At 44.9% G+C, this 12,824-nt stretch overlaps 2 protein-coding genes across 3 annotated transcripts; both read right to left on the minus strand.

The window, feature by feature from the left end:
- Window positions 1-809: 809 nt before the first annotated feature.
- On the minus strand, window positions 810-2,663 carry LOC133948975 (uncharacterized). Its single transcript, XM_062383072.1, has 6 exons — window positions 2,600-2,663; window positions 2,252-2,493; window positions 2,038-2,103; window positions 1,805-1,954; window positions 1,340-1,399; window positions 810-1,208 (listed from the first exon to the last, which is right to left on the minus strand). The coding sequence occupies exons 1-6, from the start codon at window positions 2,652-2,654 to the stop codon at window positions 1,089-1,091; spliced, it is 693 nt and encodes a 230-aa protein (XP_062239056.1). The 5' UTR covers window positions 2,655-2,663; the 3' UTR covers window positions 810-1,088.
- A 1,666-nt stretch (window positions 2,664-4,329) lies between these two features.
- Window positions 4,330-12,638, minus strand: mdm1 (Mdm1 nuclear protein). 2 transcript variants are annotated; one of them, XM_062382275.1, is made up of 16 exons: window positions 12,480-12,638; window positions 11,720-11,819; window positions 11,188-11,319; window positions 10,930-11,091; window positions 10,536-10,627; window positions 10,301-10,438; window positions 9,846-10,007; window positions 8,839-8,975; window positions 8,650-8,692; window positions 6,291-6,508; window positions 6,078-6,218; window positions 5,840-5,922; window positions 5,687-5,748; window positions 5,370-5,547; window positions 5,105-5,155; window positions 4,330-4,670 (listed from the first exon to the last, which is right to left on the minus strand). In XM_062382275.1, the coding sequence occupies exons 1-16, from the start codon at window positions 12,495-12,497 to the stop codon at window positions 4,561-4,563; spliced, it is 1,827 nt and encodes a 608-aa protein (XP_062238259.1). In that variant the 5' UTR covers window positions 12,498-12,638; the 3' UTR covers window positions 4,330-4,560. The 2 variants fall into 2 exon arrangements, with proteins under 2 accessions (XP_062238259.1, XP_062238258.1); XM_062382274.1 differs by having other exon boundaries at window positions 8,650-8,737.
- Between the last annotated feature and the right edge of the window lie 186 nt (window positions 12,639-12,824).

The raw sequence follows: 12,824 nt of genomic DNA on the forward strand, positions 1-12,824 counted from the left end.
TTTTCTCTTTTCAATGTTTTAGATCTATGAGAGATTCACTTCCTGTTTATTGTTTGTTTTGTGTTTTTTGTGTTATTAAAGTGCTTTGTGTGACATAAAGTCTGACTCATCATCATCATCAACTCAGTCGTCCATCATGTGGCTCCTGCGCTGAAAGTGTTTGTTTGTTTGTTTGTTTGTTTGTTTGTTTCCTGTCTAAATGTCTAACGTGTGAAACTTGAAGCAAAAACTGATGTTAAAATTTTCCCTTTTATTCTGAGTCAAACTTCGTTGACTGATGCAACTAAACAAACACACACACACACACACACAGAGTTGAGCAACAAACCTACACCAGTGAAAGTAGGTAAGTAGGTTTCATGAATTTGTGGTTTCTGAAGATTTTTGCACCAGTTTGATATATAGGTCAGTGTGTGTGTGTGTGTGTTACACTCCCATTATAAAGTAGCCATAAAGTATCTGATAATACTTTGTTTGAAAAGTAACTAGTAAATAAATGTATTTAGTTACTTTCTGGCCCGACAGAGGTTTGAGGTTCAGTTTTGTTTGCAGCTGATTTATGTAAATAATAACAGGACGTTTTGATATTTTTTGTGTGATTCATGTCCCAGCTGCTAACACGGAGGAGGCGGAGTTTAGGACCTGCAGCCGGTAACAGGAGCTGTCGTCCATCTTTATTAATTCAACCATTTTGAATCTTGAGTCTGAATCAGCAACGTTTTGTTCACAGTTGAAATAAAAACTTTTTTCTTCAGCACAAAAAAGATCAAAATCAACTTTTATATTTGAATCCAACTTTATTAATTATCAGGTAAAATGTTGAAACAGTATTTTTTCAGTATCAGTTTTACAAACTGACATTCAGCCAATAACATGTCAACAGATCGATACCAGAATCCTCCGGTATCAGACATTCTGATCAATAAACTGATCAATAAGTAATCAGTCACAACCGAGTTCTCATAAATATAAAAAACTGTTAAATACCTTCTCAAATTAAATACATGAATAAGTTAAAGTATAAAAGTGGACGTATAAAAGGTGATAAATAGTACAGTAGGAGGAGTCTGCTGGGTGGAGGCGGGGCCTCAGAGGGCGGTGGTGGCGGCGGCGGTGGAGTTCTTCACCTGGATACAGAAATCCTGCAGGTACGTGAAGAGGATGTCTATCTCTCCTATGGCTTTGTTGATCCCTCGCTCGCCCTCCATCTGAAACAAGAGAAACTCGTCAGAAACAGAAGTCGACTTGAGACTGAAACATCCACAAGGGGGAGGAGCTTGGTCTTTAAACGGATCTACAGTGACCTCACGTTCGGCCAATCAGAAGCAGCTTCTCTCACCTTGTTGAGCTTTGTGCGAAACTCGACCGCGTGGCGATGGTCGTGGTAGTGAGTCACATTCTGAGAGAGAGAGAGAGAGAGAGAGAGAGAGAGAGAGAGAGAGAGAGAGAGAGAGAGATGGTTATCAGTTCACTTTCTCTCAGCGACACCACAGATTCCACGATAAGTCAAACTTCACCACACGAGCTCGACGCTGCAGAAACACAACGACACAACAACACAACAACACAACAACACAACAACACAACAACACAACAACACAACAACAAAACCTCTGTTTGAACCGGATTTCAAATGAGTTTCAAAACGAGAATAAGACGTTTGTTCTCGTTTCTCTGTCTCATCATTTAAATGATCCTCTGATCAAAGGACCAGCTCTCATCACAGTCTCTTTTCTGCAGCGTACGAACACGGCGGTGGTGGCGGGGGTGCGGTGACCCCAGTGACCCCGGGGTCGGCACTTACGCAGCCTTGGGTCTGAAGGTCCTCGCTGACCCGGGTGAGGTCGGTCTTCAGCCGGTGCATCTTGGCATGCTGGTTGTCACGTTGCACCAGGATGTTCCTCAGGTAGAAGTCCAGGATGTTGGCGTGGAGGCAGCAGATCTTCATGTGGTCCTGAGGGAGGGAGCGGTCAAAGGTCAGCGGGGGTGTGTGTGTGTGTGTGTTGGGCGGGGGGGTGCTCTTGGAGTTCTTCTCACCTGGTCGTTGTTGACTCGAGGCATCAGTCGGAGGCTGGAGTCGTCGTCCGTCTGTAAACTCTGAGCCTGGACGCACACAGACACACAAACACACAAACACACAAACACACAAACACACAAACACTCTGATCAGCATCAAGACGTTTGATCATCTGGATTCTTCTTGAAGTCAGAATATATATGAATATCATTTTACAGCTGGTAGAACACTCACGTGTTTGGACACATCCACGACGGCCCGGTACGCCGCCTTGTTCCTCAGCGCCTGGCTGAGCGGCCGGTCCACAGGGTGGGCGGCGCCCTGATCGGCCCAGCCAATCAGGAGCAGCGGCAGCAGGACGAACATGGCGGCTGCTGGACGGACGGAGCGGGCGAGTGTGGCGAGGGAGAGTTTCATCTTGATGTCTGTCAGAGGAACGATGTGGAGAAGAGACAAGAGAAGAGAGACGTTTTCACCTGAAGCAGAAACAGACAGAAGATCAGGATGAAGTAAAAATACATAAAGTAAAAATACATAAAGTATAAAAGTGATGATCAGCAGGAAGTGATCGCTGCCTCTCACCTGTCAGAGGATTCTGATGTGAACGACAACCCCGGGCCCGAGACTTTATACACATCCAGCCTCCGCCCACTCTGCAGGAATATAGGACAGGTAACCAGAAAAACCCCAAGACACACACACACACACAAACACACACACACACACACACACACACACACACACACACACACACAGGTCAGTGCTGAGCTGGTACAAAACCTTTTTACTGTCAATTACATAGATGGAGGAAATTAACTGTCAGTCAAACTGTGACGTCGACAAAAATTTTAGTTGTCAAGTTTCACAATTAGCATTTAATTGTTCTTCTCCAATGACATCACTTCCTCTTCTGTGTGTGTGTGTGTGTGTGTGTGTGTGTGTGTGTGTGTGTCACTAAATACACTTCCCTCAGAAAAAATCCGGTCGCTCTGATGTTTGAACACCAGATTTGTTTTGTCTCATCAAGCGACAACTTCAACGACAATAATTGTAAACGGAGATGTGACGTGACCGTGGAAACGTTTCCTTGTAATTATCGGGCAGAAATAAAGAAAACATTAGATTCATCTGGATAAACAATAAAAGAGATGAATATAAAAGCATGAAACCTGCAGAGAGAAGAACAAAGTGTCGGGGTCGAGTCCCGGGTCAGATCAGATTTAACCCTCGGTCGACTCTTACAATCTTTTTATGAAGCCGTCGTGTTTTCTATATTTTTTTTCAGGATAATCTCGACTTTGCCTAAACTGAGGCTCAGATTTGACCTCGATCAAACACGATCTGACACTTTTTGATTGACAGCCACGTTTGAACAGTGTGTGTGTGTGTGTGTGGGGGGGGGTAAATCCTCGCCAAGCAAGATTCATAAATATTGATTCAAACGAGTAGTTTCACCTTCATCTCAATAAATAGCTCAAATCCTTCTTTTGCAATTTTTGCACTAATCTTCTTTATTGGTTCAGTAAACTCGTCAAATCAGGATTTTCCTGATGTGACTCATCGGCTGCTGCAGCTGGTTGTGCAGCTCGTTGTGCAGCTGGTTGTGCAGCTGGTTGTGCAGCTGGTTGTGCAGCTGGTTGTGCGATCGGAGCCGGGGCAGCGACAGGGAAGTGGAACCACAGACCTGACACAGACCTGAGCGGCTGGAAGCTTGGAAATGATCCAGAAACGATTTCACTCTGGGAATCTGATCGTCTCACACGTGAAGCCAGTGACGCAATTAACAGATGACACAGCTTAGATTCTTTTCAATGGGAATTAATAGAAAAATTCCTGAAAACACACACACACACGCGCACACACACACCTTTAAATATTTCTCTATGAATGTCGTCAGCACTTCCTCAGACGGAGGACGGATTACCTGGCAACTACTTCCTCTGGGCCACTAGACAAACACACAACACACACACAACATCTACACACTCAGTCGGGAAACAAGAGCAGATAAAGCAGATGACGGTGAATTCCCCTCGTAACAATATACCAGAGCAAACAATGCAAAGCTGTGTGTGTGTAGTTTTACTCAGGTCAAAGGTCAAAGCTGCTGCGACCACACAACCAAGTTATTTCGTCAGTTTTTGGTCGTAATCCAGAGTAAATAAAACGATTATTAACAAATTTAAAAACAAATATTAAATAGAAAGTGAATTGACGGCAGGGGACTGAACCAGTTCACGGTTCAGCTTCTTTCTGACGTCGTGATTTGACTTCGTCGAGTGTGAAGAATCTTCTTCACGTTTTCAATCAGTTCGTAAAGACGAAGACGAGTTGATGTTCGTGTCTCTTTAATCTCGGCAAAGTAACACAACATGAACACAAGCTTCACACGATCGTTACATTCATTAAAACATCAACTACAAAACTCATAATTAACAAATTTAACGAATTCAACTATAAAAATACTTGATTCTAGACATAAAAGATTCTGTTTGAAGTTGATCTTGAGCGATGTGGGGGGGTGGGGGGTGTGGGAGGGGGGGTCATCTCTTCCCCCAGAAGCTCTCTCGTCTCCTCTGAGCTCGCTCCAGGACGCCGGACGCCGCGGAGCACGAGGCGGCCGAACGCCATGACATCACAGAGAGCCGGTCCTCTGAAGAGTTAAAACAGAGTTAATGAGAACAGCATGTTACTGAGCAGCAGCGCCCCCTGCAGCCACACGGGGGGATTAACCCTGTAGGTTCTGAGTCGCCTCGCTGAACTGACTCAGTGGATATTACCCATGATCCTCTGCTTCCTAACAAATCCACCAAACTCTGTTCAGAATTCTGAAAACAGTTTCCTGCTGAATGTTGGAGATGAACTCTGGTTGTTAATAACTTCAGAGAGTTTTGAACTGATCTCAGTTCAGCTTCTCTCTTCAGCTGCAGCTGGTTGTGTCTGTGACTCTCAGTCAGTTGTTCTCTCAGGAGATGGAACCCACTCAGCAGAGTCACAGACGCTCAGGGAGAGAAGAGGAAACGTTCTCCTGACTCACTCACACATCACACTCACTCTCATGTTCAACATTTCATTTAAGACGTTCACCTTCATGGTCTCCTGAACTCTGCAGCTCCGTGAGCCTGGAACCCAGATCCCCTGAGGAGGAACAGACCTGGTCAGTCAGTGGCTTCAGTCACCTTGTTTAAATATTCACCCATCGCCATGAGACTCTGATGCTGCAGTGTTGTATCACGTGTTTGTACTTGTTGTCTCCTGTGAGGATGTTGGTGAGTTTATAACATTAAGTTGTGTGTTCGAGACTCAATTAGTCTGTTAGTTCATTTGTTTGTTTGTTGGTCTGTGCGCTCACCGTTGTGTTGGAAGTCGGGGTGTCTCAGCGTTCCCTGGATGCAGTGCAGCGCGGGGGGGAGCTGAAGGGGCGGTGCTACTGTGGGTGGAGACGGTTGCTTTGTCCTGATTGGTTTAGAGGCTGGTTTGTGGTCAGGTGACGGGCGGTGGGGGCGACTGTTCTCCGACCACGCCTCCATCTGTCCCAAACAGTCAAGTGTCACATGATCCAGTCACATGATCCAGTCACATGATCCAGTCCAGGACTCTTTTAAAACCTTTAAACTTTAAACTCTAGTTCATAACAATGTTTTTATTTATTATGTGTGTTCAACAAACCTGTTGTTTGTTCAGAGACGCTTCATCGCTGCTCTTCACTGGTCCCACTAGTATAGCGCCTCCTGTAGGACACACAGATGTCAGTGGTCTGTGGTGTGTGTGAGGTGTGTGTGAGGTGTGTGTGAGGTGTGTGTGAGGTGAGTGTGTGTGTACCTGTGGCAGGTGTGGTGAGGTCGTGGTGAGTTCTCTGAACTGGTTTCATCTTCAGCCTGGGAGTTGCTAACCTCCCCTCGTCCCTGCGCACGCACACACACACATATACACACAAACACACACAAACACACACAAACACGCACAATAAACAAGACAACGTGTTGATCATCATCTGACCTGAGGTGATTCAAATAATGATGGAGTTAAAGTCGAGCAGAAACTGAGGTGAAGAACTTACTCGTCTTCACTTTCTTCCTCCTCCCACGCTGAACGTCTCTCCACTAGAGGTGTTTGTGCGTTTGTTTTTGTGTTTTTGTTTGTATTGTGTGTCTCTGCTGAGCCCAGGACAGACGACCTCTGACTGGAGTGAGAGGAGTGACTGCAAACACACACAAGACGTTTTGAGAGCTGAAAGACAAATCCTCTATTTTCCACCGGAGAGGTTTCTCACCTGTCCAGGTCCAGAGCCTCCACACAGGAAGTGCTGCGGCTGTCGGGCTCCGGGCCCAGGTCAAAGGTCAGGCGGGGGGTGGGGGGGTCGGTGGACGAGTCCGTGGGCTCCCACAGCGCGTTGTGTTCCGACTGCAGCTGGTTCAGGTGGTCTCTGCAGAAGTTGGCTCCCCAGGCCCGGCTGCGGTACGACGCCGCCCGCTGCCTCAGCTCCGTCAGCTGGACACAAACACAAACACACAACTGGTCTATACACGATTGTATATACACTGTATATATATATATATATATATATATATATATCAAAGTAAATAGTTATATAAATGTTTAAAGACGTCATGATTGACAGGTGAGACTGACTCGTGATTGGTCGAGAGCTCACCAACACAAGATGGCGGCGTTTGCATCTGAGTAATTTTTGCTTCATTTCTGGACCGAGGAAGTTTCGATATTAAATCGTTAATTTAATAATCCATCTACTTCTGAGTCACTTGGCTTGAGTGGCAGCCTCGAAGCCGACGCCTCTTCCTGTGAGTTCTGGTAAACAGTCACACCAACCCGACCCTGACCCCCGTCAGGATCCTGGAGAACCCCCGACCCCGTGTTCAGAGCTAACCTCAGGCTGATCTCAAACCTCAGACCAACGCGGGCTGTGAACCTGTGACACCATTCCTCTGCAGCTGCTGACGTCAGCTGACTCACCACAGGCCCGCAGGCCAATCGGACGCCGGCTCACCGCCCACGGATTCATCGACTCCTGGCCGAGTTTCATGGAGTTTTATTTCTATGTTGTCACAACATTTAATGTTTAATTAAATAAACAAACATGCGACATCATGACAGCTCTGTTCATGACTCTGATTAGAACGATCAGATAAAAACTCGTGAGAATGTTGCTGCGACAAATTTGTAGAGAATCAGGAGATTTGGTTTAAACGATGTTGAAACTTCAACAAAGAAACCAAGAGCGAGTCGTGATGTCACTTCCTGTCCGACCCCGGGATCCTGAGGACGCTCTTCTAATGTCTCAATGTCTCGAAGCTTCTGCAGCTTCACTCGTCTCCGTCACGTTACAAACATCACACAACTGACTCGTTCCCTGACTCGCCTCGCTCGGCCCTCACCTTTCGCCTGTGAATCTCTGGGGCTGATGGGATATGAAAATATGAAATATGAAATAAACAAAAAAATGTGAGAGTCAACGAGCTGAGGTCAGTCGAGTTCCGAAAACTGAGAAACTGAGAAAACCAGAGCTTGACCGATGTGGATCCAGATGTTAGAGTCAAACACCCAATCACATTTATTATAAAAAGAATAACCGGTCGATGAAGTTATGAAACCTCGTGACAGAGATAATTGAGTCTCGATATTTTACAGCTAAACCACAAACTACTTGTTGCAGAATCAGTTTCTGCTGCAGCTTCAGAAAACACAGAGAGATTTGTGGAGTCAGAAAAGTGAAAAGTCTCAGCAACGACACTTTCCACAAGATGTGTGTGTGTGTTTGTGTGTGTGTGTGTGTGTGTGTATGTGTGTGTGTGTGTGTGCATGAATGTGTGTGCATGAATGTGTGTGGCTGATGGAAAACCCAAGTGCTGAGTGTCAGCGGTGAAACCACAACAGCTTCATTTCAGGGAAACGACACACTGTCAGTCACACACACACACGCACACACGCACATACACACACACAGACACACTAAAAGTACGACCTAGAAAATTAAAAGTGATTATTGTGTAAGTAAATAATCTGTCAGGAGAAGAAGAAGAAACACTTAGCGACTGAAGATGGCGTCACGCTGAGCAGATACACGTCGAGTCGAACTCAGCTTCAAACTCCACTTGTCCACGTGTTTATAGGAATGTGACATTATTGTGCGTTAGCGTTGTGTCGGAGTAATGAGACAAATGAGTTCCTGCCTGAGATGTGACAGAGCAGCAGCTTCTAATGTCGACTCCATCCAGCACAGAAGCTTTTAGACCAACGTGCACCTTTTAAATCCTGGGTCTTTTCTCTATGATGTAGATATTAGAAAGATGAGTCAAAGAGATTTAAACACATAAACACACACGTGTTGTTCACAGCGTTAGAACAACAACTTCAAACCTCTGGAGATGGAACCTTCCACACAGAACTTTGGTCTTTACACATCAAGCCCCTATTTTCATCTGATTTGATTTCTGTCATTTATTTACACGATTAAACAAAACAATGGGAATAAAACAACAAAGACTGAAGAAGGTTAAATGTGCAGTTGAGATTAAAGAAACGCTGAAAGATTAAATAATAAACACGACCTCACGTTGTGTCCGTCATGTTTAGACTCTTGAGACACTTGTGATGTCACAACTGAACCTGACCTGAGGGGTGTCACCCTCCATGGCCCCGCCTTCTTCTGGGATCCTGTAGAGGGGAGAACGAAAGCTGGACTCATACTCTGTCAACGTTCTGTCAACACACAGATGACACACATCAAACATATTAACACACACAAACACACAAACAAACACACGTGGAGAACACACAAACAAACACAAATAAAAACACACCTGTGACCTCTCTGCACCTGAGGAGGAGAGACGTCATGATTGACAGGAGGAGTTCTGATGTCATCTTCCTGAGAGGCGGGGTCATTTTGTTTGGGGCGGAGCATCTTCTGAGACTCCTCCCTCCTCTTTTTGTTGCTCTGGAGATTAAAAACAGGCAGAATTCGAGAAGCGGGAACCAGAAGGTTTGGATTTGTTCCAGAGGTTTTTGTTATTGTTGCACATGATACAACTTATTGAATGAATCAAACAAGCGTCTGCATCAAATCAGTAATTAAAACCAAACGGATCAGAGACATGAACTAACAACCTAAAAGACGACTGGACAGGAACCATCTCTGAAAACTTTCATTTAACGTCTTCTTTGATTTTTTTGTTTGGTCCATGTCCCAACACGACAAAGAGTCCATGAGCCCATCTTACACTGGGAGTCTCTGCTGGTTTCAAACTGACGTCTGTCTAACGTCTGGCGCCATGAGCCTGCAGCTACCAGTGGTTTTAAGACGACTGGTCTGAGGTGCTGCTTAACACGGTTACTACACAACTCAGTCCACACAACCTGAGGCCAGCGCCGGCCCTGTAGCTGGAAGATTCAAAGAAACAAAAAGATTCAATGATTCAAAGATTCGTCTCAGTCACAGCGTTTTGACATCAACTGTTAATATGAACAGAATCATTCAGTAGAAATGAGGTCAAAGACAAACTCACACATCTAGAAATAAAATGTAAGTCAGCAAAACTACATCACCACAAAAGAAGAGAGAGAGAGAGAGAGAGTGTGTGTGTGTGTGTGTGTGTGTGTGTGTCATGTTGTGGGGACGGGAATTAAGTCCCTATAATATAAATTAGAAAAATGAAGGTGAAGACATGTTTTAAGGTTTAGGCTAAAGTTAGTTTAGGTCTATGTTCTAGATAAGTTTAAACTCTCCCTGAAATGAATTCAAATCAATGTAAAGTCCTCTGAACAACTGTGTGTGTGTGTGTGTGTGTGTGTGTGTGTGTGTGTGTACCGTGTATGTGTGGAACAGTGGGATTCTCTGATGTTCCAGATGTTTCAGAAGGGGGGGTCCAGTGGGAGGGGCCACACCCTTGAAGTTTTGCTGATACTCGGTTTCCATTGAGACTTGGTTCTTCTTAAAGGGGGGGATACACCTGCTGCTGGAATACAGTGCCTGCAGGGGGGGGGGGGGGGACCTGTCACTCATGAACTAATCGATCAGTAAAACTGTGACGCCTGAATGACTCAGCAATAAAATCTTCGGCCTATAAATAGAGACGTTAAGTTCAAATAGTGTGAAAGTAAAGAGTCTGCCTCCACCTAGTGGACACAATCCTGAACTACATGACTTTCAACAGAACACACTTATTTTCATTATTGATATTATGTTAGTCATAATAATCAGGTGCAGTGTTTGCAGCAGTTGGTGCATTAGTGAGTATTAGTGAGTATTCGTGAGTATGGTACCTGTTCTGCCGTCAGTATGGGTGAAGCAGAAGATACTGGTTTCTTCCAGCTGAACTGTCGGTTGTACTCTGTCCGGTGACCTCCTGACCTTTGACCTGCTGACCTCAGCCCCGCCTTCCAGCGCAGAGCTTCTTGAACCTGTCATACGAGCCAGTTCATAGTTATTATTTTTCATATTTCCATTTCCATGTTTTGGTTTTGAACACAATAATAGAAACAGGTTTATGCAGCTCACCTCATTGGCTGAGAGCTGCCGTCCATCTGGTGCTGCTGACAAGGGGCGGCTGGCCTGTGATTGGCTGTGGAGCTGCGATGGGTGGAGCTTTGCTGAGGAGACAGAATATTTGATATCATATTCTTTATAATGACGTCAGTGTCAACAGAGTGGAGGCGGCTGTAGGACGTTAGTGAAGCTGCTTTAAAGTCCAGATTGTGACGACAGGCTCAAAAAGTTTAAAAGCTTTATCTTTAATCTTAATCTATTTCAATATCGATGTAAACCTGCTTGAATCAAAGCTGAGACTTTATTCATCTGTTTGGCTCACGTTGAATTTTGGGCTCAGAGTCTGAACAACTAACAGAATACATCCTCTTATATAAGCCGTGGAATGTCTGTGATCGATATTCACTTGATTTTCCAATCGCTCCCGGTTCTCCTGATGATCCAGAGTTTGCAGAACATCTTTCTGGAGGTTCTGGTCCTGCTGGAGGTTCTGGTCCTGCTGGAGCTTCAGGAGGCGTTGGAGGTTTTGGGGAAGGATCCTTCCTGTGGGCTGAGCGACTCCGAGAGGCTGAAGAAGAAATCTATTGATTAAACACTTCATGAACCTACACTCCCACATGCTGACCTGCAAAGCTACACTGTCTACCATCAGAGGGCACTTTACTGTGAGTGTGAGCAGTCGGAGCAGCTAGGGGGCGCTGTGGGTCAGACGCACAGGGCAGAGAGGTCCAGGACTGAGTGAGACCTCCAGGATCAAGTCTCTTCCGCCGCTGCAGAACTGGATCTCTACAGATTCCTGAGACACAAGCGTCACAGAAACAACTGTTAATTTCAAACTCAGACATTTGTTTTGGTTTGACTCCTGAAGTCTATTTTTAAATCCATCGACTAACAGCAGAACGTTTCTCCCCCACAGGCTGTGACTCAGGTGTGAACCTACGAGTATCAAAGTTGTCTGGATTCACACATGAGATAAAGCAGCTTTGAGACTTGAACTGAAGTCCAGTTATTGTCCTGAAAGTTTCTGGAGAGTTTGAATGTGAGAACAATTGTCCCAGTTTCCTGCTGCCTCCCAGTAAACTGTCAGGAAGCTTCCCAGTGAGCGAGTGGACATGTTGATGAGGTTTCCAACTCGTGACGGATGTCAGGATGAAGAAGAGGAGCCGATCACACTAACGTTTGTAAAAGGTTCTTACTCATTTGGTCGGAGCGGAGGCCGGCCAATGGGGCGCAGCGCTGAGGAGACACACTCCTGGAGCGGGAAACCCTGTAGCTGTTCTGGTATTCACTCCGACACTGAAACAAACAAACAAACAAACAAACACACAAACACACAAACACAAGGTTTGAATGATGAACTTTTCACTTCTTCTTGCATCATGTAGCTTCACTGACAGTGACATCATTGTATACATGTACATATACACTCCCTATATACCCTCTAACCCCTAAAGTGAGAACTGCCTGTTCAACCTGGATAACCCATCTAGAGAGTAAATACACTTTACATCATTAGAGACTTATTTTTAATAAATGACGACAATACTGATAAATTAGTTTGTAAGACAAGTCAATTTATCAATTAGAAGATTGACAGGAAAGGTAAATTAACTTATTAATGGTTTATATCTATCTATCTGTCTATCTATCTGTCTATCTATCTATCTATCTATCTGTCTGTCTGTCTATCTATCTATCTATCTATCTATCTATCTATCTATCTATCTATCTATCTCTCTGTCTGTCTATCTGTCTATCTATCTATCAATCTATCTATCTATCTATACATACATTCATTCATTCATATACCCGTCCACCATCTGTCCCTGAGCAGCTGGATTAGCTCTGATCAGATTAACTCACATTAATCCGGACTCAGCGGTGGGTCCCCCCCCCACACACACTGTTAGCTCTGATGCTAACCTGTCGCTGACGCTAACAGCTGTGGGTGTTTACCTTGAAGCGAACCGTCATGACGCTGACCTCACGCGACCCCTCATGACGTGGCGAGCAGGTGACCCATGTTAACGAGTTGGTTCAACGTGTAACGACTGGTTAACTGATTGACTAACTGATTAACTCACTGACCAACCAGCGACCAGCGGCTCAACCGAGCTTCTGCTGATGACGCCGTTGCCATGGCAGCTCAGCGTCGCTCTACGAGTGACGTCACCAGCGTCAGAGTTGAATTCCTGCTCGATTATTATCTGTAATAAAATAAACAAATAAAGTAATAAAATCACAATTCATTATACTACTTTGTCAAATATTTGCTCATATTCTGCATTAACTAACATTATA

The sequence above is a fragment of the Platichthys flesus genome, chromosome 23, assembly GCF_949316205.1.
Source record: "Platichthys flesus chromosome 23, fPlaFle2.1, whole genome shotgun sequence".
NCBI classification, from domain to species: Eukaryota; Metazoa; Chordata; class Actinopteri; order Pleuronectiformes; family Pleuronectidae; genus Platichthys; species Platichthys flesus.

What these genes read in the sequence shown, in the direction of transcription:
- LOC133948975 (XM_062383072.1), bottom strand. Translation starts at nt 2,654, where the DNA reads ATGTGTATAAAGTCTCGGGCCCGGGGTTGTCGTTCACATCAGAATCCT. An exon ending in ACATCAGAATCCTCTGACAG is followed by an intron (nt 2,494 to 2,599) that starts GTGAGAGGCAGC and finishes TTTCTGCTTCAG; the next exon opens with GTGAAAACGTCTCTCTTCTC. An exon ending in TCGTGGATGTGTCCAAACAC is followed by an intron (nt 2,104 to 2,251) that starts GTGAGTGTTCTA and finishes GTGTGCGTCCAG; the next exon opens with GCTCAGAGTTTACAGACGGA.
- mdm1 (XM_062382274.1), bottom strand. An exon ending in GGCAGCTCTCAGCCAATGAG is followed by an intron (nt 10,439 to 10,535) that starts GTGAGCTGCATA and finishes CTCGTATGACAG; the next exon opens with GTTCAAGAAGCTCTGCGCTG. An exon ending in TGGAGGGTGACACCCCTCAG is followed by an intron (nt 6,509 to 8,649) that starts GTCAGGTTCAGT and finishes GTTTGTGTCCAG; the next exon opens with CTGACGGAGCTGAGGCAGCG.